Source organism: Podarcis liolepis (genome assembly GCF_965112155.1).
Source record: "Podarcis liolepis genome assembly, chromosome: 14".
NCBI classification, from domain to species: domain Eukaryota; kingdom Metazoa; phylum Chordata; class Lepidosauria; order Squamata; family Lacertidae; genus Podarcis; species Podarcis liolepis.
In genome coordinates this window covers 39,445,354-39,473,313 of record NC_139569.1, presented here as the reverse complement: position 1 = coordinate 39,473,313, position 27,960 = coordinate 39,445,354, and the positions used below count along the sequence as shown (strand labels likewise).

At 44.4% G+C, this 27,960-nt stretch overlaps 2 protein-coding genes across 3 annotated transcripts in view; one reads left to right on the top strand and one right to left on the bottom strand.

The window, feature by feature from the left end:
• SLC27A2 (solute carrier family 27 member 2) overlaps window positions 1–24,556 on the top strand; it is a 55,370-nt gene extending 30,814 nt beyond the window's left edge. The window contains exon 11 of one of the 2 annotated variants that reach the window (XM_083475789.1): window positions 24,538–24,556. The gene's annotated coding sequence lies outside the window, so the exon portion shown is untranslated. Of the gene's footprint in view, window positions 1–7,868; window positions 8,220–24,537 lie in introns of those variants that run through there. The other variant, XM_083475788.1, reaches the window with a different exon arrangement.
• HDC (histidine decarboxylase) lies at window positions 1,100–22,704 on the bottom strand. Its single transcript, XM_083475772.1, has 12 exons — window positions 22,461–22,704; window positions 20,822–20,994; window positions 16,289–16,402; window positions 13,968–14,090; window positions 10,362–10,496; window positions 8,320–8,463; window positions 7,208–7,274; window positions 6,736–6,898; window positions 6,556–6,646; window positions 4,518–4,616; window positions 2,943–3,044; window positions 1,100–2,061 (listed from the first exon to the last, which is right to left on the bottom strand). The coding sequence occupies exons 1-12, from the start codon at window positions 22,486–22,488 to the stop codon at window positions 1,309–1,311; spliced, it is 1,992 nt and encodes a 663-aa protein (XP_083331898.1). The 5' UTR covers window positions 22,489–22,704; the 3' UTR covers window positions 1,100–1,308.
• Window positions 24,557–27,960: the final 3,404 nt, after the last annotated feature.

Here is a 27,960-nt window from a genome sequence, read left to right as displayed (position 1 = left end):
TTTTTCCCCTGGCCGTGCAGCTCCCAAACCACACACACAGACCGTAAGTTAATACACTCTCCACAGTACAATGGTAAAATGCCATCAACAGGTCCTTTGAGAGATTGTTTTTCTGGAGGATTCTCAAAAAATATAACCTCTGCTGTGCTCTCTTCATCAGGTCTTTGCTGTTTTCTAAATTTAGCACTAAAATCTGCATGATCTGCATATGAGTTCCTGCCATGTGGCTTATTGAGTCCTGAATGAACGTCTCCATTATCACTGGAAACCAAAATGGTCCTGGAGGAAGTGAATTAACCTTCAGACCACCTTGACCTATTCAACCCTTTTCTAGATTGCCCAATCATTGGGACAATGTCCCCACATTTCAGGGTATCCTTGTTCTATAAAGTAGTTGTGCCTAACTCAACAGCGATGTAATAACATGTGTAAAATATTTGTTTCACAAATTACCGTTTTGCAAAACAGTTGCAAAACACGAGTTTCAAATATAACTTATTTCTGGCTGTTGGTTTGTGGTGTTTTTCCAACAGAAAGAAGAACATGGTTTCCTTGGCAGCATCCCTCGTTGCAACGTTTGCTGGTGCTATTCCTTCTTCTGAAACTAGAAAAGGCTGAGGACAGTTGACAACTTTTCATCCTAGCAAAGGTTTTTGTGCATCAAAAAGACAGAAATCCTACAGGTACAGAGTTTCCTGGCCTGAAAATACCATGAGGAAAACAACTAAAAACTTTGGCAGGATTTGAGTAACGTTTGTAATGTGCTAAAAACTAAGGTAAAAATGGATTATTTAAGAAAAATAGAGAAAATATGTGATGCAATCGAAAAAGGTTGAATATGGAAACCGTGGAAGGGTGGAAGGGATTCAGGAAATTCAGGAAATCCTAAATGCTGATGTCTAATGTTTGAATTTAAATGCGTAGTGTAAAACTGAATAAAAAAGATTGAAAAAAGAAACAAAACACCAAATCTCAAGGGGCCAGTTTTGAACTAATGGCCTCTAGTTGCTGACCCCCTTTTGTTTGATAGCTTACAAACCCACAATGCAAAAATTCCATATGGAAGCAGAGAATCTGCAATGAAACATGAAACGCCAGGCACAATGCTAAATAGTTTTATTTCTCTTTTAAACTTATTAAATATACAGGCTTTAAAAAAAATAGCACAGAGTCTTCTGTAACTAATATAATTATTTTATATATTATTAGAGAGGCTCATAGATTATTGCGTTGCATGAGAATAAGCAGGCTTTGGTTCTCGCTGCCTCGAGGAGAGGAGGGGGACAGCCGTTGAGGGTGGAGGACTGACTACACGGTGGCCTGTAGAGGGCAGCACGGCAGCTGGAGCCCACACTGAATCGTGCATTCCGGAAAACTGGGCACGCTGTAAAATTTCAGGTGTTTCTTCAGGGCGCTTTTCTTGAGCATCAGTATCTCTCTGGGCAATTGGGAAAGGAGTTTCTCGCTGGTGCAAGATCCTCTCTTTCCGGGGACCTCCAAGCCCATGGCCTTTGGGTGGCTCGCTTCCCAGAAGCCGGCTGTTGGCACACTGAGAGAGCGAGCTGTCTTCTTCTTGCTTTGAACAGAGAACGAGGGCACTTTGTGGTTGGTGGGGCTCAGGCTGCCTTCTGTGAAGCAGTCGTCCGAATGAGGATCCTCAGGCACGGCGACATTTTCCCCGAACAACCACGGAGAAGGGCTTAGAGAGCCTCTTCGAGGTTGCACAGTTATTTTACATGGGGACCTATTGCTTTCTTCTTCCTCTAAGTCAAAAAAGGGAGCAGCACCTATTGATTTTGAAATGGGGCTGGTTATCACGTTGGGAACTTGGACCCCTTCCTCTGAGATGGCGACAGGTTTGGGCGTATGATGCATGTTTAAGACTTGCACCGCAGCCTGTTGGATGAGGGCCCAGTCTCGTCGGATGTCTTCTCGGGTTGTAAACTGAGACGTCACAGTGAACCGAATGATGAACTTGTCGTGAACCGTTGCCGGAATAACAAAGAGCTTCCCCGATTTGTTTAGATCTTTTAAGACCTTTTCTGTCATCCAGTTAGGGCCCTGTTTTCAAAAGATTTTGTGATAATCCACGTACAAATTGTTTTCAAAGTAATAATATAATCATAATTTATTATTTATACCCCGACCAACTGGCTGGGTTTCCCCAGCCACTCTGGGCAGCTCCTAACAGAATATTAAAAACACGGTAAACCATCAAACATTAAAAACTTCCCCAAACAGGGCTGCCTTCAGATGTCTTCTAAAAGACAAATAGTTGTTTATTTCATAGACATCTGATGGGAGGGTGTTCCACAGGGCGGGTGCCACCACTGAGAAAGCCCTCTGCCTGGTTCCCTGTGACCTCACTTCTCACAGGGAGGGAACCGCCAGAAGGTCCTTGGTGCTGGACCTCAGTGTCCGGGCTGGACGATGGGGGTGGAGATGCTCCTTCAGGTATACTGGGCCGAGGCCATTGAGGGCTTTAAAGGTCAGCACCAAAGAGAGAGGCCATACAACTGAATGCACCAATTCCCATCATAGATTTTGATTAACCCAGGAATCTGGACCAACACCAGTCAGGTCTGTGAACTTAAATTATGCTTTTTCCTATTAAAAGATGACTTGGTGGATGGTGTGGATGCATGACAGAAGTTTATAAAGTTATACTTGAAGTGGATAAATTAGGGGATTTTTCACCCATAGCAACTAGGATGGGGAAACAGCCAGTAACCTAGACTGTATCTGCACTGAGGGATAGGAAGCAGCCTTGTTAATGGCCTGGCTATATTCCACCACCCCCCTTCAGCCTTTCATTGGAGATCTGGTGTATGCTAGAGATGCTCACAGTGATTCATTCTCTCCTACGCTCCTTCTTCATAGCTGTTTTTTGGGGGGATGAAGTGGGTTGTTTTAAACTCTAGAGGGGGAACATTTGCTCTTACCTTTAAACGAAACACAAGCAGTCCAAGGTGTCTCTTAGCAGGGATTTCAAACAGGGGATCACTTCTAACCAGTGACTCAAAATATTTGGCCATCTCGGTGCCCTACAGTTTCCAAAAAAAGCATAAGCAATTATTGTTTTACAATGATTTTGATTAAATCTTCCAAATTATTACATAACTCCAAACTTAGGTACTGGTTTGTTTATTTTATACAAATTTTCCTCTTGACTTCCTACCCCTCCTTCCTTGATTTTTTAAATTCCCCCTTAATATCTGCATTAAAACTCATTTACATTTATTTTTTAAGCCCACAAAATCCATTTTCTACATTCTTCCATTGCTCCTATCTCATATCCTGCACGTGATTTCATATGAGTTATATAGTTTGATAGGTATAATCCACCAACGGCCTCCATTCTTCTATTTAAAAAAAACAACATCATTTTGTCCTCTTATTTTAGCATAAGCAATTATCATTTCCAACAGAGCAAAACTCATAGGATGCAGAATTAAAATGAAAACATGATCTTGCCCAGAACCAATGAGACATCCCTGACCACCCTCAAAGCTTTAAGTAATTAATATTTTAACATACAGAAAGGCTAGAGAAACTTTGAGGTACCTACTCACCATTGGCACTTAAAAACTGTGCCTGGCTGCTGGCTAGCAAGCTTGCTTTCCTATCCGACTCATTAGCCAAAGTTCTGCATATTACACAAAATTGCCAAGAAAAATGTATATAGAGTTGTAGAGCTGGAAGGGATCACAGGGGTCATCTAGTCCAACCCCTGCAATGCAGGAATCTTTTGCCCAATGTGGGGCTCGAACCTACAACCTTGAGATTAAGAGTCTCATGCTCTACCAACTGAGCTATCCCAGCTGGATATATTGTTAGGAGAAATTCATACAAAACTGCCAGCTCCACTTCCCAGTGGGAAGGAGTTGCAGTGGACCGCGTGACCACCCACTCCCCACCGGGGGGGGTGGGGGAATTTGTCCCCCGTTGCCTGGGGGATCCCGGCCACGTCAGAGCCCAGCCAGCCAATCAGCGGCGAGCCTTTGGGCTCTTGTGGCGGCTATGCATTGTTTGACCTTGTGTGGGGGAGGGAGGTGTGGCCATCACCTGCCCCTCCATGCTTCCGTTAAAGGAACCCGGGGGTGTTGATCTAGTCTGAAGCCCGGCTGGGGGGCTAAGGCCTTGACACGACCCCGACGGGAACACCAGGGGGAGCTTGAGTTGGTTCGCATCGACAGGGCTCCCCCTACTGGTGGCTTACCCTTACTGGACTTCCTGCACAATGGGCAGGAGTCAGATATAGTCAGGTCCAATCAATGCCTAAGCCAATACTGCTCACATTCTGTAATTCAATAAAGCTGTGGCCAAAATTTGCCCAATAGCATAAACATTATATCCGTGTCCTTGTGTGAGTTATTTCCAACGAGGGAGTGGCTGTAGCGTCTCGACACAAAATGGATTTTTCTTTAGAACTGCACTTAAGAGTGGGGGAAATTAGAAACCAAAATTGACAGATTCCCTCTTGCCCAGTCACACATGTCCACCTCCAGTTCACCTACATGTCTGACGTGGTCTTGAAGCTTCTTCACACCAAACGAGCGGATCACAAACCAGAGCTTCAGAGAACGAAACCTTCGGCTCAGGGGGATTTGCCAGTGCTGTAAATCAAACAACAGTCAGAGCTCAGCCAGGAGAAAAAGGTGGAGAAGGGTCGGATGTCAAAACCTGCCAAGGGCATGAAAGCCACATATCTGGGATCTCATTCTACTTATTGATGGGGAGCGACTGTACCTTGGCAATAGAGAAAGCTCGTGCATCTGTCTGCGTTTCCGAGAATACACTCCTGCAGCCTTCCCAAACCTGCTGCCCTCCAGCTGTTTTGGACTATAGTTCCCATCAGCCATGGCCTGCATTTGGTGTGCATCCAAACAGAGACCAGATGCCCACAAGGCCTCATTTGAGTTAGAATTAAACAGAGACCGGGCGCAGGAATCTCTCCTAGTATCCCCCCAGTAAACAAAGAACGAATAAAAAGTGGTGCCTCCTTCTGAGATCTACAGGTGAAGGGTGGTGTACAATTTTTTTATAAATCTATATAAATCAGGCAAATAAGTAAATATCCCCCTCATGACTGAATAACTGGAGAATTGTATTAGGGCAAAGGCCTTCCTAGCCACAGGGCATGCCCTCCAAACACAGCCCATCTTGTTTCAGAAACCAAGTTCCCATATGCGCTATACATTTCAAGCACTAGGATACCATTTTAAACAGTCATGGCTTCTCCATCCCAAAAAAAGAATCTAGGAACTGTGGTTCATTAAGGGTTCTTGTTAGGAGACCCCCTATTCCCCTCCCAGAGGTCCAGTGCTCAAAGCAGTTCAACAATCAATACATCTTCCCAAGAGTGGAACTCTCTGAGGGGAATAAGGGTCTCCTGACAACTCTCAGCAACCTTAGGTAAAGGTAAAGGGACCCCTGACCATTAGGTTCAGTCGTGGACGACTCTGGGGTTGCGGTGCTTATCTTGCTTTATTGGCCGAGGGAGCGGGTGTACAGCTTCCAGGTCATGTGGCCAGCATGACTAAGCCACTTCTGGCAAACCAGAGCAGCGCATGGAAACGCCGTTTATCTTCCCGCCTGAGTGGTACCTATTTATCTACTTGCACTTTGACGTGCTTTCAAACTGCTAGGTTGGCAGGAGCAGGGACTGAGCAATGGGAGCTCACCCCGTGACGGGGATTCAAATCGCCGACCTTCTGATCGGCAAGCCCTAGGCTCTGTGGTTTAACCCACAGCACCACCCACCCTCAGCACCCTCAACAAATGACAATTCCCAGGATAATTTGATGGGAGTCATATGTCACATACTAATATGTGACATATATGAGACTAATGTGAGACTAGAATCAATCATAGAATCATAGAATCATAGAGTTGGAAGAGACCACAAGGGCCATCGAGTCCAACCCCCTGCCAAGCAGGAAATATGTCTTCCAAAGCAACTACTCTATTCTGAACTTAAAAATGGAAAGCGTAATGCTGGGGGTCAACAAAAGAGGTTTAAAGACTCTCTCAAGGCAACAACAACAAAAAAAGGAGTATAAACACTGACAACTGGGAAACACTGGCCTGCGAGCGCTCCAGTTGGAGAACAGCCTTTACCAAAGGTGTCATGGACTTTGAAGATGCTCAAACTCAGGATGAAAGGGAGAAACATGCTAAGAAGGAGGCACGTTTGGCAAACTCTCACCATGATCAACTCCCGCCTGGAACCCTATGTCCCTACTATGGAAGGATGTGTGGATCCAGAATTGGCTTCCACAGCCACTTATGGATTTACTGTTAAGACTGTGTTCATGGAAGACAATCTTACTCGGCTAAGAGGGATCACCAAAGAAGAAGAAGACTAATATGTAAGAACTACTAATGACGGTGATGATGTATGTTTTGCCTAAGGAGGTAAATAATTTGGGGGATTTCCCATGGGAGAAAAGACAAAGGAGGGGAGAATCAGCCCCCCTACTGCTATTTTGCAAACAAACACAGAAATCTGGTGTTTGGTCTACAACAGCCTCCTTTTGCATTCAGTTTACTCACCATGAAGTCCGTGGCTGACCCCGTGTTGGGATGTCTGAGGTAGATGGGATTAACACTGAAGGTTTGCTGCAGCTTGTTTTTATCCTTGATCCTATACAAATGGGGACCGGGGGAAATAATTGGTCATTGGGGGCAATTGAGAGACTTCACGTGTGTGCAAGCTTTGAGCCTCACACTCACCAGAACGCTGTGCAGTCAAAGTGAACCATCATCCATTTGGAAGGGTTGAAGGTAAAAGAATCTGCGTATTCTATTCCAGTCAAAAATGTTCTGAATTCTGGGCAGAGAAACGCTGTCCCAGCATAGGCAGCATCGACATGAAGCCAGAGTCCCTCTTTAGAGCCTAAAGAGTAATTGAAGGTGATGTTTGAGAAGGTATAGAGATGTATTGAATGTTCTCTGTCTGCCCTTGCACTAGCAGATGACCGAATTTAAAGGCTGCACAACAATGAGATCTAATGCAACAACTGCACTAGTGAAAGCTTGTTGCGCAAAAGTTGATTCCTGCGCAACAGTTGATTCCTGGCTGACACTTGCGCAAGCTGTTGCGTTGCCATAAAATCTAGAATCAGAGATTTGCTTGGGGAAAAGGTTGGTCACCATCTAAGACTTGTTATAACGGTTCCTTTTGAGAAGTATTGAGACTACTTACATACGGGTCCCAGCTCCGAAAGGCTGTCAAAAGCACAGACTCCAGTTGTTCCGAGAGTTGCACAAACCTAGACAAAAACAGGGCGTTGTCAAGAAAGCACAGCAGAACATCCAAAAACAACCAGAGACACAAATTTATTGGTTAACAAAATGTCCGCTCGCAGGACGCAGATAAGTCGGCCATCAGTTTTTCAGGGAGTTGAAGGCAATACGGGAGAGACGTCATTGCTCATGGGGTGACCCATGGCAGCTGCTGAGAAAACAGGTTTTGCAAGTGTTAGAAAAGCCTGCACAACTTGTTTTAACCAGAGATGGAAAGAATGGCTGGACACGTTCTAAACAACGTCAGGGCTTCTACAACCTTCAGCTCTGAAAAGCAAGTGTCACCTGTCTTTCTTCAACCATAGTTTTATGCTCCTTAAAGAAGTTGCTGTTCTAGCTGTCTGTCTATCTTTCTGTCTGTCTGTCTGTCTGTCTGTCTGTCTGTCTATCTGGTCCAGTATCTTATTCTGGTCCAATATCTATCTGGTCCAGTATCTTATTCTGGTCCAATATCTTATTCCCAGATGCCTCTGGGAAAACCTCATGCAGAAACCAAGCACAATAGCATTCTCCTTTCCAGAAACTGGCACTTAGAAGCAATACTTCAACCAAGGAAGCAGTGGCGTAGCGTGGGGGGTGCAGGGGGTGCTGGCCGCACCAGGCGCAACATCTGGGGGGGGCGTGCTCGCACTCGCAGCTCTCTGCCCCTACCTGACTCACTCACTCTCTCTCACTGCAGTGCTGGCTGTGCGAATCCGATCCGAGCCGCTGGGTCGCCGCCCACTGTGGAGGGGGTGGGTGCCAGGCGTGCGGTGCGGAGAGAGAGAGCGAGGGACTATCTGGTGGAGGGACAGTGCAGCGGCCGCCCAGCGCAGCGCTGAGCGCGGGAGAGAACCACACCAGACCAGACCAGGCAGCAGCAAGAAGAAGCTGGCAGCGGCGGCAGGTTAGGGGGCGCAAATTACTTGCCTTGCCCCGGGTGCTGACAACCCACGCTACGCCGCTGCCAAGGAAGTAGAGGAGAACCACCAAGGCCAATAGCCTTCCAAGTATATAGAGAACAAAACTTACAAAGATGGGCACCAGGCCACGGCTTCTGTCTTCTTCAATGGCTTTTTTCAAGGTTTCTCCTCTAAAGGAAAAATTTTCATCCACAGGAAGAAATCTCATCTTCACGAGGGAAATTAAACCCGCCTTTTCTACTGAGGAGTGAGCCTGAGAAGACAAGCAAGGAGATTCCAGGGACTCAAGTGCTGGTAATGTTGTTCAAGAGGAGCCCATACTACAAGAAGATTTAGTCAATACAATTACAATTAAGTTTGGCTGAAGGCCTGAGCAGATTTGTCCTTGGTGCATATATTCAGCCCATATATCTTAAAGGATAGGTGTTGTTCAGTCCCAGCTCCTGCCAACCTAGCAGTTCGAAAGCACGCCAAAAAGTGCAAGTAGATAAACAGGTACCACCCCGGCAGGAAGGTAACTAAATGCTTTGTTATGCTGGCCACATTGTGGGATGTAAACACAGGAGCAGTCAATGACAACATTCCTAGAGTGTACATGTTAGAACATGGGGAGGGATGTCTGTCCAGCAAGCAGGTAAACTTCCTGGGGACGGACTTCCTCTGCATGTGACCAGAGGTGGGCGTGGCCTCACCTGTGCAGGTAATGACAAAAGCACAGGGCAGGCAGCCATCTCTCTCTCTCTGCCATTTTCCTTCGATGAGGAAGCATCTAAAGATGCCCTCTTGGCTCTCAGCCAAGAGAGGAGATAAGGTCTATCTTGCAACAAGATAGATTCTAAGTGTATGTAACTTTTTAAGCCTGTCTGCCGTCTGGGATCATATTGTGAACAGATCGTGAGTAAACTCTTTATACTTTTATAAAGACTGTGTTGTGTCTTGTATTTTAAGAGGGAACAAAGGGGAAATTACCAGAGTAATTATTATAGAGGTTCTAGCGAACCTATGCACACGTTACCGTTGCGAACTTAAAGGGGAATGTCTATAAACTGCTGATATTTTGGGAACTTGTTAGCACAAGTTGGATAAGGATATAATTAGTCAATATATCCTCTCCTGCACCCCAGAACATTCCCACACACATGACCCGGAAAAACTGTCTGCGGACAAACGTTGGCTCCCTCGGCCTATAGAGCGAGATGAGCACCTCAACCCCGAGTCATTCACGACACGACTTAACGATCAGGGGTCCTTTGCCTTTACCTTTATGCATCCTTCTTTTTCCAAAACTGACACCCCTACACATGCAGGCCTTCATCAAAAACACGGGGCACTTCCAGACTGTTGATAATTTTGAGTGGCATCCAAACAGCTAAATTCATGTTGCACGATCAGAGTTGATTGGGAAGTTGTGCACAATAAACCCACTTCCCCAACAGATCAGACTTTTTAATGATGAGGAACATGTGAGTTAAGGCATGGATGAAAGGTAATTTAACCTCATTGCAAACAAATCAGAATGAGTGCCTACTGCTTCGAGTCCTACCCTCTGCAGTAGCAGAAAACAATTTTGCTCCATCTTCTGTGCAGCAGCCCTGTAGATCTTTGAAGGTGGCTATCATAACATAAAGGTTTCCTTTTATCCCGGCTAATTATACCCAACTCCTTCAACCATTCCTCATAAGGCTTGGTTTCCAGACCATTTATCATTTTGGTCGCCTTCTACACTTATTACCAATACAGTGGTTACCTCGGGTTACATACGCTTCAGGTTACATACGCTTCAGGTTACAGACTCCGCTAACCCAGAAATAGTACCTCAGGTTAAGAACTTTGCTTCAGGATGAGAACAGAAATTGTGCAGCGGTGGCGGGAGGCGCCATTAGCTAAAGTGGTATCTCAGGTTAAGAACAGTTTCAGGTTAAGTACGGACCTCCGGAACGAATTAAGTACTTAACCCGAGGTACCACTGTATCCTTCTTAACCTGTGATGCCTAGAACTGGGGTCAACAACTCTCAGCACCCTTAGCAAACTACAGTTCCCAGGATGTTTGGGAGGAAACCATGACTGTTTAAAGCAGTATGATACTGTTTTAAATATATAGTCCAGATGGGGCCTAACTCACATACATGCAGACACACACTCTCATTTACCTGATCTGAGGCATAAGCAATGAGACGAGAGTTCAGAGCAGAATCGTCTGCACCTGGCTCAGACTCCTTCATTTCCAGAATTTTATTCTTCCTTGCAGCCAACAGAGCAACCAAGGTTGATTCACTAACTGTGCTCTGCAGAAAGAAACAAAGAAACAAACCCTCTTATTATTAACAGCAACCTATATCACAAACACACACAGGTATATAGGAGGCCCTCTTATATACCCAGGTCCCTTCTAGACTGTCAGTATTTTATGAGTGCGATTCAGTCACAAACTGGTATATTCAGTCTACGCAACTAAAGTGGATTTGGCACCTCCGCCCCATTAACTCAAGTTTCAATGGAAACTGCATCAAATATTCAACACTGCATATTCAACACTGCAAAAATGTTGAATAATAATTGTTTGACCTCAGAGGTGTGGAACCTTTTTCAGCCTGAGGGTCATGTTGACTTCTGGGTAGCCTTCCCAGGCCACATGGCAATGGCGACTGGGACCAGAGGCCAAAGCAGATCATTTATCGCCTGTCCAGTTATTATTGAATAGGACATCCCTATTTTCACCAGAGAAATGTTGGAGGCTAGAAGGCCCCCCCTTTCATGCTCCCTGGGCCACTCCTCCTCTGATCTGGGTGGCTGGGTGAAGCATAGAGGCTCCTCTGGGTGCTTCAGCAGAGCTCCTTGCCAAGGGTGCAAGCAGTGTCAGATTTACATATAAGCTAAACAAGCTATAGCTTAGGCCACACTCTCTTGGGGGCCCCAAAAAAATTTAAAGGAAAAAAACCTGGATGTACATTTCCAATATAAGATAAAAAACAAATAAAATAAAACCTACATGCAGCAACTGGGACGCGGGTGGCGCTGTAGGTTAAACCACAGAGCCTAGGATGTGCCGATCAGAAGGTCAGCGGTTCGAATCCCCGCGACAGGGTGAGCTCCCGTTGCTTGGTCCCTGCTCCTGCCAACCTAGCAGTTCGAAAGCACGTCAAAGTGCAAGTACAGTGGTACCTCGGGTTAAGTACTTAATTCGTTCTGGAGGTCCGTTCTTAACCTGAAACTGTTCTTAACCTGAAGCACCACTTTAGCTAATGGGGCCTCCCGCTGCTGCTGCGCCGCCGGAGCACGATTTCTGTTCTCATCCTGAAGCAAAGTTCTTAACCTGAAGTACTATTTCTGGGTTAGCGGAGTGTGTAACCTGAAGCGTATGTAACCTGAAGCATATGTAACCCGAGGTACCACTGTAGATAAACAGGTACCGCTCCGGCAGGAAGGTAAACGGTGTTTCCGTGAGCTGCTCTGGTTCGCCAGAAGCGGCTTAGTCATGCTGGCCGCATGACCCGGAAGTTGTACACCAGCTCCCTTGGCCAATAAAGTGAAATGAGCACCACAACCCCAAAGTCGGCCACAACTGGACCTAATGGTCAGGGATCCCTTTACCTTTACCTACATACAGCAACAGTATTTTCTGTTGCGTAGGCTCCTGTGATGGAAGTAATAGTCCCGCCTGCTAGCCTGCTCCCTAAAATATCACTGGTTTGCTCATTTCTATATATAGGGTGCCTACATTCCGCATGGACTGGTTCCATGGCAACAAGTGCAAATGGCTTTAGATACCTATTAGGTCCATAAATTACCATACAGCATATATTCAACACAAAAAACAGCAACAATTTTTTATTGATAATGGACAGCTGGGGCCCCATTACCTTCAGTAGCTTAGGGTCTCATCAAACCTAAATCTGGCCTTGGGTGCAAGGGAGCCTAGGTTCGCCTCTGTCTGGAAGTGATACAGGTCAGGCTATCTAGCTCAGCTAAAGCTTTCTGAATAGCAGCTGGCTGAGATTTTTCTTGGCATCTACGTACTAGCCATCTCCTTTTTTTAACTGGAAATTATCAGGGATTGAACCTGTGACTTTACACATACAGAGCCTGTGCTGTGTCTCTGAACTACGGGCTCCTTCTGCTAGAAAACTGTACCTTGCTGTTTTAATCTACAAACTGCTAATTCATTTTGTCCCCACTGCATGTTGCAATCTATGAATCATTTCATCATAGGCCAATGGTGACACCTACTGTTTGCTCTAAGAAATGATATTAATCTCTCTCATTTATAATCATGCTTCTTTTTAGAAAAGACTATTTATGTATGCAGCCACGGCTGTGCGGATGCTGTCGGTCCAGAGATTGAAAGAAGATAAAGTCCCTACCAAATAAGAATGGCCGAACAAGTTGATTGATTATGCCAAAATGGCTAAAATGACCGTAAGAATCAGAAATCGGGGAGACCAAAATTTGAATAAGGAATGGGGGGAATTTATAATTTAATAATAATAATAATAATAATAATAATAAATTTTATTTATATCCCGCCCTCCCCAGCCGAAGCCGGGCTCAGGGCGGCTAACAACAATAAAACAGTACAAAAGTACAACATAAACAACATTCTAAAATCATTCATTATAAAAATTAATTAATTAATGCAGCAATTAATTTATCTTAAAAACCATTGTAAATGGTTAAAATCCATTAGTAGGATAGGAATAACAGTTGTAGTTTAATGGTGAATTTTGGACACAGTGGAGAGGTAAAAGATTTGGATTATTATAAAAGATGCAGGAGGAAATGACTAACAGTAGGATCCACAAAGAGGAGGAGGGAAGCCCAAGAGATTCTTTAGAATCTTGTTTCTATGTTGTATGTTGGATATGTGACTGTAAAACTTTAATCCAAAAAACCAAATAAATATATGATAATGATTCTTTTTTGTTTGAGGCGTGTCGCAAACTATTCCCCAGTAGAAGGATGTAAATCAATTTTGACATGTCCAGACAAGACGGTAGAACAAGAATAGGGAAATGATGTCTATGGCCATGCTGTTAGAATTCCTGCTCCATGGTTGCAGTCATGGGATTGTTGTCTTTCACATGACGGTGTATGTTTTGACTCCACAAAGTGGGAAGTGACGGAGACAGGATGTTTGTGTTACTGTGTAGGGTGAAGTGGGACTATTGTCCTTTGTTCATTCTCTTTGCTGTCTGATGCTAGAGAGAGGAGCCATGTTGCAGTGCTCCGTGTGTGTTTATATGTAAATAAAGTAGATTAGCCAAAATGCTGAGTTGCTGAGCTCTGTTACGCAAGTTGCGCAAACTCTGCGGATCCCTAAGTGTGCCGGTGTTGGTTGGCATCAGTCGCTGTGGTGTTCGGGCTGAAGAAAGCTTTTGAAGCTCCCGAACGATCAGGAGGGAGAGAACATGCCAGTTGGGCATGTGTCTCTGCCAGGGTCCTACTTGAGTATAGGCCGAGCTCCTGACACATACTACCCTTAACATGCTCAATCTTGTCTGATCTCAGAAGCTAAGCAGGGTCAGGCCTGGTTAGTACTTGGATGGGAGACCACTGAGGCTTAAAAAAAAAGAGAGTAGGGAAATGGCGGCCCTCCAGATGTTGATGAACTCGCATCATCACTGACCATTGGTCATGCTAGATGTGGCTGATGGGAGTTTTGGGGTTCCCCAGGCTCCCCATCTCTCGCACTAGAAGTTCTGAGCATGTTCAGACTAAATAAAACCAAGGAAAACACACAGCCCTCCTGAGCTACTTACCTGCAGGATACCTCCGCCCCTGCTGTCTGGATGATGATGTAAGAAGAAATTGGGGAGACCTAACATTTGAGCCAACCAGTCCATCACGTTCATTTCCAGTTCCGTGCAAGCTGGGCTAGATGCCTGCAAGTGTGAAAGAGATACAGGGTGAGGAAAAGGATCTCTTTTTACTGGGTCAAAGCCAACCGATGAACGAATATGCTTTGTGTAGGGAAAGGGAAGCTGCTAAACCTGCAGCCTACTTGTGAGTAGGGATACTTGAATCTCTCAGTTTCAGCTTCTCATTTTTTCCACTCTTAAGTTCAGCCCTTAACATTCCCACAGCAGCTTGTGACTTGTTTGAAATCCCTGTGAAAACTCATCATCATTTTAGTGCAAATTCTCCTGGCATGCACATCTTTGTATGCAAGTTTTCTTCCCATGCATATTCCTGCAAAGCAATTTCCCTTAATATGATGGGTTGTGGTGTTGTTGGTTTTTTTTTTTTTGGCATATTTGTGATTTTGTATGTGTTTTGTTTAGCTGGAAAATTGCATTGTCACATTTGGAGAAGTGCAAATTTTAAAACATACATCTATGATTTTTTCTTACCTTCATTAAGATTTAATTGGATTAGTTTATGTAATTTATTTAGATTTCTGCTTTTCTTCTTTCTATTCTTTTTCTTTTCTTCTTTTGTTCTTTGTAACCTTTTAAAATCTTTTTTCTTCCTTTCACATTTAAAAGTTTTGATTTGCATATATTTGCAATATAACTCGATAATTAAAAAAAAGCATTGGGACCTTTCAGTATGCATATCAGAGCAAATTAGATAAGATTGCATTAAAATGAAAATTACTGAATTTCTTCCCCAACCCTATCTTACAGACGTATTCTGTTAAAACACTTTGCATGACTGCCCTCTGGTGTTAACATCCTGTATTAGTATGGTAGAGTAAATCTGTAAGAAGCTGTTTTGCCTAAGCAAATAAGCGCTTTGAAAATAATAATAATATGTTTTTAATAAGATTTTCCATAAGTAACAGGTATCACTGAAGGCTGGCTTTAATTGGGGGGGGGCTGCCAGTGAGTGGCAGAAATACTACTTGTGCTCAGCCCCGATAGGAACTGACCCTGAATCTTTTTCCCAAAGTGTTTCTGCAAAGGTAATGAATTTGGGAGGACTTGTATTAGAGGGATGGCCTGGGTTGTGGAGGATAGTAATTTGGGGAAATAAATTAATTTAATATGACTTTACCTAGAGGTGATTTAGGGATAAGGAATGGGGGTAACAAAAATGGAACTGAAATGGTTGATTTTGAGCAGGGTCATGTTGAGAAATAATTTTTTAACACCGCAGCACAAACTTTTCTTTTAATATCCAACTCCCACAATATTATTATTATTATTATTATTATTATTATTATTATTATTATTATTATTATGATTTATATACCTTCCTTCATAATAAGATATCAGGGCGGTTCACAGAATAAAGTGCAGGATAAAACGGTAAAGGTAAAGGACCCCTGACAGCTAAGTCCAGTCAAAGGCGACTATCAGGTGTGACGCTCATCTCGCTTTCAGGCTGAGGGAGCTGGCGTTTGTCCACAGACAGCTTTCCGGGTCATGTGGCTGGAAGGACTAAACTGCTTCTGGTGCAATGAAACACCGTGACGGAAACCAGAGCGCACAGAAACGCCATCTACGTTCCCGCCGCAGCAGTACCTATTTATCTACTTGCACCGGCGTGCTTTCAAACTGCTAGGTTGGCAGGAGCTGGGAACGAGCAACGGGAGCTCACCCTGTTGGGGGGATTCAAACCGCCGACCTTCTGATCAGCAAGCCCAAGAGGGACAGTGCCAGTAGGATGTCCTTGACTTGGCTTTTGATAAATAGGGGGGTCTTCAGTAATTAGCTAATTGGGAACCACTGCTGTAGAATATCAATTAGCTAAAGGCCTAGTTGAAGAGAAGACAATATCTCAGAGAGGCAATGATATTATAATGCCAGCCATGTACATAGGTAGTTAAATGGAACAAATGTTGATATAATAAATGTACCGTATTTTTTACACCATAACACTCACTTTTTTCCTCCTAGAAAGTAAGGGGAAATGTCTGTGCGTGTTATGGAGGGAATGCCTACGGGTGGCATGCCTACGGATTTTCCTCCTCTAAAAACTACGTGCGTGTTATGGTCGGGTGCGTGTTATAGAGCGAAAAATACGGTATATTTAAAAGGTTAATCAGGTACAAAGTCTTTCAGCAGTCAACAACCATGATTTTGTTGAGCAGCATCAATTCAACATGAAAACTCCCAAGAAAAGCGGTGTCATTTACCCAGGTAAATCCCAAGCAATTAATGGCGTCTGCCAGCATGTCGCCCAGGAGTGAAGGCCAGGAGGTGAGAGCCGGAAAGTAGGCATGCATGTGTGGACTCTGCCAATGGACAACCTGGGTTAAAAACAAGAGTTGAGAAGCTGATGAGAGGGCGAGAAAGGGTTGATTACTGCAGAAAACAAGTGAAAAGGAGCAAAAGGTTACCTTAACTTGCCCTCCAACATTTCTCAGATGAAAATTATTATTATTATTATTATTATTATTATTATTATTATTATTTTCTACCCCATCAATATGGCTGGGTTTCCCCAGCCACTCTGGGTGGCTCCCAACAGAATAATAATAATAATAATAATAATAATAATAATAATAATAATATAAAACATCAAACATTAAAAACTTCCCTAAACAGGGCTGCCTTCAGATGTCTTCTAAAAGTCAGATAGTTGTTTATTTTCTTGACATCTGCTGGGAGGGCATTCCACAGGGCGGGTGCCACCACTGAGAAGGCCCTCTGCCTGGTTTCCTATAACCTCACTTCTCTCAGTGAGGGAACCACCAGAAGGCCCTTGGCGCTAGACCTCAGTGTCCGGGCTGAACAGTGGGGATGGAGACGCTCCTTCAGATATATCCTGAAGGGACATCCTATTAATTTTACTATTTCTACCCCGCCCATCTAACTGGGTAGCCCCAGACACTCTAGGCAGCTTCCAGGAAATACCGGTACATGATACATGAGGACATTCCAGGATCAAATCAGAAACCAGAACGGCTTCTGTAAATCCAGGACTGTCCCTGGAAAATAGGGACACTTGGAGGGCCTAAAGCAGAGAGCCACACCTGCAAATGCCCTCTCTGTTGTTTCTAGTGATGTTCTATCTTCTTCACAAATTAAAGGATGCGTGTGGAACCTACAGCTTAGTTCCATGTCGCTCTTGGATGCTTTTCAAAGCTCCCCGCCTACTCTGCAAACTCCACCCACTTTCGCTTTGGCCCTGCCCACTTTGGGCTGTGGCTCCACCCACTTTGCAAACGCCACCCACTTTGGCCCTGCCCACTTTGGGCTGTGGCTCCACCCACCACTGTCATGCAGATTGCTCCCCTGCGGGAAATGCGGTGCTTGGCAGGTGATAGGGGAAGATGTCTACCCCGGAATTCCGGAATTAAAGGCACAAGATCTTCGACTACCCTAGGTTGTTAGACCGCAAAGGGGGGAGGACTGCAGTCCTCGCCGAGTGCATCTCAGATCTGATGGAAGCATCTGTGCATTTTTTTTATTAACGTCAAAGGAAATAGAAGAATGTAGGACTGGTAGATAAATGTCTCCCTAAAGCAAAACCATTTATCTCAACGAAACATGCCCGTTAAGAGGAAATGGAAACCCATCCATAAAGGGGAAGCGATACAGATTTTCAAAGAAGAAAGCCATCACAGTACAGTTTTCTTCTTGTTTATGTTCATTATTTATCGTGTGTCGGCAGGAATATGCAGCTGACCCATACGGGGATCGACTCTGCAACCTTGCCATTATACAGAATGCATTTGTTAATTTTGCAGCTATTGCTATCTTTCATCACAAAAATAATAACTAATGAGCTTTTCAAATATTCAAAATGCTTCATGTACATTACCAAAAAAAACCCTACAAGGTAGGACAGCATTATCTCCATATTGCAAATGCCAGAGTCTGACAGATTATTAGAAGATAATAATAATAATAATAATAATAATAATAATAATAATAATAATAATAATTGGTACAGTGGTACCTCGGGTTAAGTACTTAATTTGTTCCAGAGGTCCGTACTTAACCTGAAACTGTTCTTAACCTGAAGCACCACTTTAGCTAATGGGGCCTCCCACTGCTGCTGTGCCTCCACCGCACGATTTCTGTTCTCACCCTGAAGCAAAGTTCTTAACCTGAAGCACTATTTCTGGGTTAGCAGAGTCTGTAACCTGAAGCGTATGTAACCTGAAGCGTATGTAACCCAAGGTACCACTGTAGTAATAATAATAATAATAATAATAATAATAATAATAATAATAATAATAATAATAATAATTTAATTTGTATACCACCCTTCATCCACAGATCTCAGGGTGGTTCACTACATAAAAACCACAAAATACATAGTAAATATAAGAACCAATAACCCCTCCTCCCACAACTTATTTAAAAGGACATCGGATGTCAACCTGTGAAAGGCCTGGTTGTAGAGGAATGTTTTTGCCTGGCACCTAAAGGTGAAAGCGCCAGACAAATCTCCATGGGGAGAGCATTCCACAAATGGGGAGCCACTGCAGAGAAGGCCCCGTTTACTTAAGAACCTCCGCCAAATTTGTAACCCAGGTTAGACTTCATTTAGAGAACTTCCAGCCCTGTCCCTCTGAAAACCGGGAGTTTAAAGAACCTACACTCACATTGTAATACAAATTTAAAACCAAAGTACCTCATAAAAGTGCGAGCCAGCAAAGCAACCATAATAGTAAACATGATCAGCATGCAGTTCATTGAGAACAGTAAGATATAATAAAAACTATGGAGACTCCAGTAGCATCAGAAAAGCAGAAGCCCATGAAGATCTTCATTCAAGAAAAAGCAGCTGGAAGAACATAGGCAGCAGTGGCGTAGCGTGGGTTGTCAGCACCCGGGGCAAGGCAGGTAATTTACGCCCCCTAACCCGTGGATTTGCACCCCCTAACCCTAACCCCCAGATGTTGCGCCCGGTGCGGCCGGCCCCCCCTGCACCCCCCACGCTACGCCACTGATAGGCAGGACAATCTCTAAGGCAGGGATCAGCAAACTTTTTCAGCAGGAGGCCGGTCCACTGTCCCTCAGACCTTGTGGGGGGCCGGACTCTATGGGGGGGGGATGAACAAATTCCTATGCCCCACAAATAACCCAGAGATGCATTTTAAATAAAAGCACACATTCTACTCATTTAAAATCACACTGATTCCTGGACAATCTGTGTGCTGGATTTAGAAGGTGATTGGGTCTTAGTTTGCCTACCCATGCTCTAAGGGGTGTGTGGCTGGGGGGAATCATATTGTGAGTCTCTGTCTCCTCCTCTTTATGGCAATGGTGGTGGTATCCTCTCCTTTCCCTGACCCCAATTACTTTTTGTTGGGAGTTTTGCTGCTGCTTTGGAACTGGTAGTTTAGATCTCCTCTGCCTCACATTTTATTTTTTCCTTTTGTCGCTGCTTCAGAGGTCCTCCATCTCCTCCCTCCCTGGCTTGCTCTAAAAAGGGAGGAGATGAGGAGTCTTACCAGGTGGGCAGGAGGGTTGGCGAAGCAGCCGGGTTGCCAGCCACGTTGGCCGGCACCACCCTGCAACCCTTGGCCCAGGACAAATGATGATGATGATGATTTATACCCTGCCCTCCCCAGCCAAAACGAGGCTCAGAGCGGCTAACATCAAATGTATAACACATTATCATTAAATCAGGCAATCATTTAAAAGACTGTCTCGCCAGAGTGGTGCCTGCTCTAGTGATCTCCCGCTTGGACTACTGCAATGTGCTCTACGTGGGGCAACCTTTGAAGGTGACCTGGAAACTGCAATTAACCCATAATGCGGCAGCTAGACTGATGACTGGGAGTGGCCGCCGGGACCATATAATACCGGTCCTGAGAGATCTGCATTGGCTCCCAGTACGTTTCTGAGCACAATTCAAAGTGTTAGTGATGACCTTTAAAGCCCTCAACGGCCTCGACCCAGTATACCTGAAGGAGCGTCTCCACCTCCATCATTTTGCCTGGACACTGAGGTCCAGCACCGAGGGCATTTTGGCGGTTCCCTCCCTATGAGAAGCAAAGCTACAGGGAACCAGGCAGAGGGCCTTCTTGGTAGTGGCGCCCATCAAAGAAATAAGTAGCTATCCTATTTTTAAAAGACATCTGAAGGCAGCCCTGTTTAGGGAAGTTTTTAATATTTAATGTTGTATTGTTTTTAACACTCGATTGGGAGCTGCCCAGAATGGCTGGGGAAACTCAGCCAGATGGGCGGGGTATGAATAACAAATTATTATTATATTATTATTATTAAATGCTGATATTACCCTTGCTGGTACCTTTCCCGGGAAAATCAGAGGCTCACTATGTCAGGTTCCTATTGGAAGACCAGACAAACGCTAGAACATTAGCAGTGGCAAAGTTTTTAATCGGTGGTTGCAAGAACCAATGATCCCTATATTCTGAACAAAATGCTTGTTTAACCTAGAGGTAGGCTGTATGAATTGTGTATTGCTTTGTAACGATTTGTTGGGTCTCTGGACCGTAATAAAGGTTGGTGATGATTATTAAATGCTCACCAGGCCCAACTGTTTGTGCTGAACTTATATGAGCCTGGAGGAAAAAATGGGAGGCTGCTTTCATGCAAATTCTTATTAAAGGGGAGAGATGCCCCGTTTGCCCTTCCTTTAGGGACAGTCTTCCAAACAGGTCCTTAGAATTGGGTCTCAAGGAAGGACTTGTGTAGGGGATGAAAGCAGACCACACCTGCTGTTGCATCTCACTAGAAGTCCTTACCCCAGGCATGATGATCTTCTCAATGTCTTTAAAGATGTTGTCCCAGCCTTCTGGCTCGAAAGGAGCGCTGTCTGGCAGCTGGTCTCTCATGTAACCGGGCTGCACATCAGGAGACACCCGTCTCTCCCTAAGGCTGGTCAGGTACTGGCAAATGTAGTCCACCATCTCTTTTCCTGGAAGAAGAAGGAGTTGTGAACTCTTGAGACAGCTTTTCCTATCGATTTCGGGGTCAGTTCACCCCAGATGCTCATCACCACGGTATCAAAACAATGACCTGCATGGCTGAATCAGCCACTACCAATTAATTGCCACAAACGGAGATTTCTTTCAATGTCGCCTGATGTCAACTTCACAGTTTTTGATGGAGCCAGAGCTCTCACAATGCTGTTCTAGAAGCCATGAAACCAAGGAGGTTTTAAGCCTGCAATCCTTACACCTGCTTATTAGGGTGTAAGCTTACTTCTGAGGACTGCATTGCAATCTTACGTGTCCTTATCTATCAATAAAATTGATTGAACGAAAGGATTGCCAATTAAGGAGGAATGGCTTGTGGAACCGATGGAATATGCTGAAACGGCGAAATTGACTGCCAAATTAATAAGAGGACATAACAATAAAGTGTTTAAGTAGGATTGGAAATCGCTGATGGAATATCTATCAAATTATCACCAATATATGAAGTCACAAGCAGGATTTGAAAAATGAGCAGTGGATTACTGAAAGATTTGATGCTAGTGGGGTTTAGATAATAAAAATATGTGTGTTATAAAACAGCTGATAAAAAAGAGTAAAAAACAACAGGAAAGGAGGAGTGAGGGAATTCAAGAAGAAACTTTACATGTAAAAAAAAAAGGTATGTGATGACAAGTGCTCTGAAATATAGCTGGAGACTTAATAAAAATGATATGGGGGAATTAAATTGGTTTAACATAGTAGTGGAGCTTCTGAAGAAACATACATGCGATAACCTTGTAAAGGAGGGATGAGGAACTGGTGGTCTTCCAGATGGTACTAAACTTCAGGTCCCATTGTCCCTGACCATTACCAGTGTTGGCTGGGGCGGATGGGAGTTGGAGTCCAAGGCTGCAGTCCTCTGCACATTTATCCGTAAGCCCTGTGGAACTCACTGGGACTTGCTTCTGAGTGGACCTGTCCCACAGCACTTCACCACATTTCGTGTACTGGTAGTCCGACTGAATGGAGCACTTTTTCTTATTAGGAATAGCAGATTTTGTTTCACCTTTATTTTATAGCATGTATGTATGTATGTATGCATGTATGTATAATTAGACAGATAGATGCAGATGGATGAATGGATAGATAATGTATTCATAGCATTTTTGTCAAAATCACAAAATGATGCACAATGTAAAAACAAAAATACAATAAAAATCCGAGCATGTTCTAGAAATCATAATAATGGATTGCATCCAATGTTCTGCTAAGAGGAGACCACTGAAATTAATGGACGCAACCAACTTAAGTCACATGAAAATAATAATAATAATAATAATAATAATAATGTGACAAAACAACAACAACAGTAAACATAAGCAACAACAGCAACGTAAGCACCATTTGAATTTATTTATATCATAACCCAGTGGGAATTCCAGCAAGACTTCATCCATTTACTCACCTCTCTGTCTGTATTCCTCTTGGTCCATGATTCTGCTTTCTTAAGGAATCTCTTCTTCCAAACTGAGCTGTGGTGTGAGCAGATAAGTGGGTTGCAGACACCTCTGCCTTTTCTCAACTGATGCCCCTTCACTCTCCATCTCTTTTTATACCCTCCTTTATCTGCCAGCCATGGTAGATTGCACGTCAGCAAGTTATTAGGAAATGATGACTCCCTGCCTAACTGCTGCTCCCCTGCTTCTCTTCAAGAATACCTTTGATGTCTAGCATCCTTCTCTTGAGTAAATTAGGGACTCTATTAATATTTTCAATGCAACAGGAAACGAAGATGACTACGATAGGTTGCCCAACAAGGGTAGTACCAGCAACAGTGACGGAAGGAAGAGGTACACACACACACACACACACACACACACACACACACGGGGAGAGAGAGAGAGAGAGAGAGAGAGAGAGAGAGAGAGAGAGAAATTTAAGTTGCACGAAGCTAAATATTTGGAACTGAGTGAGTTCTTCACTGGGGAAATTCCTCAGACGCAATACAGTACTCTGTTGTTTTGAATTCAACCAAAGCTCATTGCAGAGGTCAAGCCAAAATAACATACAATAGATCAGGACATAGGTGGCACTGTGGTCTAAACCAGTGTTTCCCAACCGGTGTTCCGCGGCACACTAGTGTGCCGCGAGACGTTGCCTGGTGTGCCGTGGGAGGCGGGCGGGTGAGTCGGGCAGCGAGAGGCAGGGCGGCGGCGGCGAGGAGAGGCCGCCCAGTGCGGGGCTCTCACCGTCTGCCTGCCTGGCTGCCTGCGTGGCGCTGACGTCACGGGGCTGTAACGTGCCCCACATAGGCACACGCGGGGCGGCGAGCGAGCTCCCTCCCACATCCCATCGCCGCTCGCTTCGGCCGGCCTACTGGGCTGTCGCAGGCGGAAGGCCTGCGCATGCGCGAGGTTTTCGCACCTTCGGGATTCCCTTCACGCCTTCCTCCTCCCGGGTCCTTGAGAGCGCGGGAAGCGGCAGCGCGAAACCGGCGTTGAGCCTGGTAGGTATTGCGCTTGCCAAGGCAGTCATTTGGGAAATGAAAACTTGCAAAGCAAGCAACCAGTTCAATCTGAAGTACGTGTATGCTTAATATCCTGTATCTGAAACCTGTTCTGCCCCCTCCCCCACACTTGGTGCCATTTTCATCTACACATGCAGCAGAGTAAGTTGACCCAGAATAGTACCAATTCAGATGGCAGATGGGAGAACGACAGTGCTGAATGCTTTCCCATGTAGAACAGTCCCTGCAAATAAAAACCTAGCATATTTGGAAGAGGGATGCTAGCCTAACCATTACCTTCTATGCTGTTACTATTTTTTTATTTTTTTTTACATAAGTAAAAAGTGACCTTTCCCCATCTGGCATGGTGGTGTGCCTCGAGATTTTTTTCATGAAACAAGTGTGTCTTTGCCCAAAAAAGGTTGGGAAACACTGGTCTAAACCACTGAGCCTCTGGGACTTGCCGATCAGAAGGTCAGCGGTTCGAATCCCTGCGACAGAGTGAGCTCCCTTTGCTTGGTCCCTGCTCCTGCCAACCTAGCAGTTTAAAAGCATACCAGTGCAAGTAGATAAATAGGTATTGCTGCGGCGGAAAGGTAAACGGCGTTTCTGTGCACTCTGGCTTCCGTCTCGGTGTTTCGTTGCACCAGCAGCGGTTTAGTCCTGCTGGCCACATGACCTGAAAAGCTGTCTGTGAACAAACGCCGGCTCCCTTGGCCTGAAAGCAAGATAGTCGCCTTTGACTGGACTTAACTGTCCAGGGGTCCTTTACCTTTACCTTTTTTACCATAGATCAGTAATAATAATAATAATAATAATAATAATAATAATAATAATAATAATAATTTATTTATATCCCGCCCTCCCCAGCCGAAGCCGGGCTCAAAGCGACTAACAACAGTAAAATAATACAGCATTCTAAAATCAATTCATTATAAAATCAGTTCAAATCAAATTGATGGCAACCATTGGGCTAGAGTTCTGTGAAGAATTACCCTCTTCCCTCCCTGGATCACTTGAAAATGGCTAAGGGCAGTGGCGTAGCGTGGGGGGTGCAGGGGGGCCCGGGCGCACCGGGCGCAACATCTGGGGGTTAGGGTTAGGGGGCGCAAATCCACGGGTTAGGGGGCGCAAATCCACGGGTTAGGGGGCGCAAATTACTTGCCTTGCCCCGGGTGCTGACAACCCACGCTACGCCACTGGCTAAGGGTACTCTGGCCCTCCTACAGCTCAATACCTTAAGGACCGCCTCTCCTCATAGAATAATAATAATAAATAATAATAAATTTTATTTATATCCCGCCCTCCCCAGCCGAAGCCGGGCTCAGGGCGGCTAACAACAATCAAATAATCCAACATTCTAAAAACATTTCATTATAAAAATTAATTGAAATCAAATGAATGGCAACCGTTAAGCAAAATTCTGTGCAGGTTGCCAGAGGAGGGAGTCAGGCTGGGCCCTGGCCAAAGGCCTGGCGGAACAATTCTGTCTTGCAGGCCCTGCGGAAAGATGTCAGGTCCCGCAGGGCCCTAGTCTCTTGTGACAGAGCGTTCCACCAGATTGGAGCCACAGCCGAGAAAGCCCTGGCTCTAGTTGAGGCCAGCCTATTTAGAAACCCACCAGGACCCTGCAGTTGTCATGTGAGGGCCTTTTCTGTGTCCCTGCTCACTCAGAGATTTGGAGGGTGGCAACGCAAGAACAGACCTTTTCTGTGGTGGCTCCCCATCTGTGGAATGCTCTCCCCAAAGAGGCTCACCTGGTGCCATCATTACATATCCTTAAGTTCTAGGCAAAAACATTCCTTTGGTCGTTAAATGATCTTCTATGGTCTGTTAAAGCTGGGGTAGGGGCTGTTATTATGATCATTTCATTATTATGCATTTTACTATGTTTTTATTATTATGCTCCATAAAATGTGCTCTTAATGTTGTACACAGTAAATAATAATAATAATAATAATGGGGTCCAACCATGGTGCAACCATGTAGAAAACAAAAGTTATGATATAAAATGCAGAAAATAATAAACATTATATACAATTTACCCCAGAAGGCCCCTCTGGAATATATCCTATGGGTTGAGTGTTGTCTCTGAGATAAATACAAAATAAAGCTAAGCCAGTGTTTCTAGAAGTTTTGACCTTTTTCTCTTTTTTGTTCTGTTTCTTTCCCACTAGGGTGATGGATCAAAATAGTTTTAATAAAAAAATTCCTTCCAGTAGCACCTTAAAGACCAACTAAGTTAGTTCTTGGTATGAGCTTTCGTGTGCATGCACGCAGAAGAAGTGTGCATGCACACGAAAGCTCATACCAAGAACTAACTTAGTTGGTCTTTAAGGTGCTACTGGAAGGAATTTTTTTATTTTGACTATGGCAGACCAACACGGCTACCTATCTGTAACCAAAATAGTTTTGCAATTCAAGCAGTTCAAAGCCCTAAGTGACATAAGCCCTGCCTCCTATTTTACGCTCCAGCATTTCTGCGATGAAAATATGATATTATTATTATTATTATTATTATTATTATTATTATTATTATTATTATACCCCGCTTATCTGACTGGGTTGCCCCAGACACTCTGGGCAGCTTACAACATATGTAAAAACATAATAAAATGTAAATGTTGAGAACTTCCCTATACATTTTCTGAAAACTTGAGCTGAATCACTGGGCATCCCTTCCCCTTTTCATTTTTATTTTATATTTTAGCTTCCTATGTATTATATAATTATGCTGCTCCTCTTCTAAGGAACACAGACCAGACCGGTAGCTTCTACTGGATACTTCTGCTGAAATTTAACAAAACAAAGTGAAAAGGGCTATCACACCCTTTATATTTCCACAAAAAACACTGGAAAGCAAGCATTATAGAGTCTCTGCTCCCCGATCTCTAAACTGAGATTGATGAGACTGAATTAACTTCAGGGTGGCTACTTATATAACACACACACACACGGGAACCCAGGCAGATTGTTAAATAATTTTTAACAATTATTAGTACAGTGGTACCTCAGGTTAAGTACTTAATTCGTTCCGGAGGTCCGTTCTTAACCTGAAACTGTTCTTAACCTGAAGCACCACTTTAGCTAATGGGGCCTCCTGCTGCTGCCGCGCCGCCGGAGCACAATTTCTGTTCTCAGCCTGAAGCAAAGTTCTTAACCCAAGGTACTATTTCTGGGTTAGCGAAGTCTGTAACCTGAAGCATCTGTAACCTGAAGCGTATGTAACCCGAGGTACCACGGTATATGCTAATATATATGTAGAAATATAAATGTATGAATTATTACTATCATTTAAATACAATCCATCTCACAAGAAACCAAATGACCTGTGTACCTGCTCACTCTACTGTCCAAGTGTTGCTTCCCTTAGGAGTATAAACAAACAAACAAACAAACAATGACTAATAATAATAATAATAATAATAATAGACATTTTACAGTGTACAGGTCATCAAAAGGCTATTTGGGATTAAAAGCATGGCAAAGAGCTAGTATTTGTGCATGTGTTGTGTGATGATCACACTAGACCAGTGGTTCCAAACCTTTTTTTGGCCATACCCCACCTAAGCATAAGGGACGCGGGTGGCGCTGTGGGTTAAACCACAGAGCCTAGGACTTGCCGATCAGGTCGGCGGTTCAAATCCCCGCAGCGGGGTGAGCTCCCGTTGCTTGGTCCCTGCTCCTGCCAACCTAGCAGTTCAAAAGCACCTCAAAGTGCAAGTAGATAAATAGGTACCGCTCCGGCGGGAAGGTAAATGGTGTTTCCGTGCACTGCTCTGGGTCGCCAGAAGCTGCTTAGTCATGCTGGCCACATGACCCAGAAGCTGTATGCTGGCTCCCTCGGCCAATAAAGCAAGATGAGCGCCGCAACCCCAGAGTCGGCCAAGACTGGACCTAATGGTCAGGGGTTCCCTTACCTTTACCTTTACCACCTAAGCATCTCTAAAATCCACACACACACACACACACACACACACACACACCAGTGACATATAATTCTTGTTATTCAAAAAGTGAAGGAAGCCTAAAAGGCCATTCACTCTGAATAACTCATTCTCGAATTGCCCCCCTTAAAAATAAAATTGCCCCCATGTGGAGCGTGTGCCCTACTTTGGGAACCACGGCACTAGACTGAATTATTGGTTGTTAAGTGTGGTTGGTAAGAAGCTTTAGTCATCCAGTTCCTAGCAGTAGACTGTGATGCACAGAACTTTGCCACTTTGGTGGTGATGTCATGAATGGAGTGTGACAAATGGAATATGCCTGTCACGTCTTCCCTGCCACCAGTTCTGGAAAGACTCCAGGAACTTTGGAAGAGGAACCAGCTGCCAGCTGTTGCCAGCTTCTCGGTGGGACTCCTGCGGTTTCTTGCCTTCTTGCAGGACTGAAGCCATGACTCAGCAGCTCCCAGCAACAACTGCCACCCCAGCCCCAGCTGAATTGCATCATCTAGCTG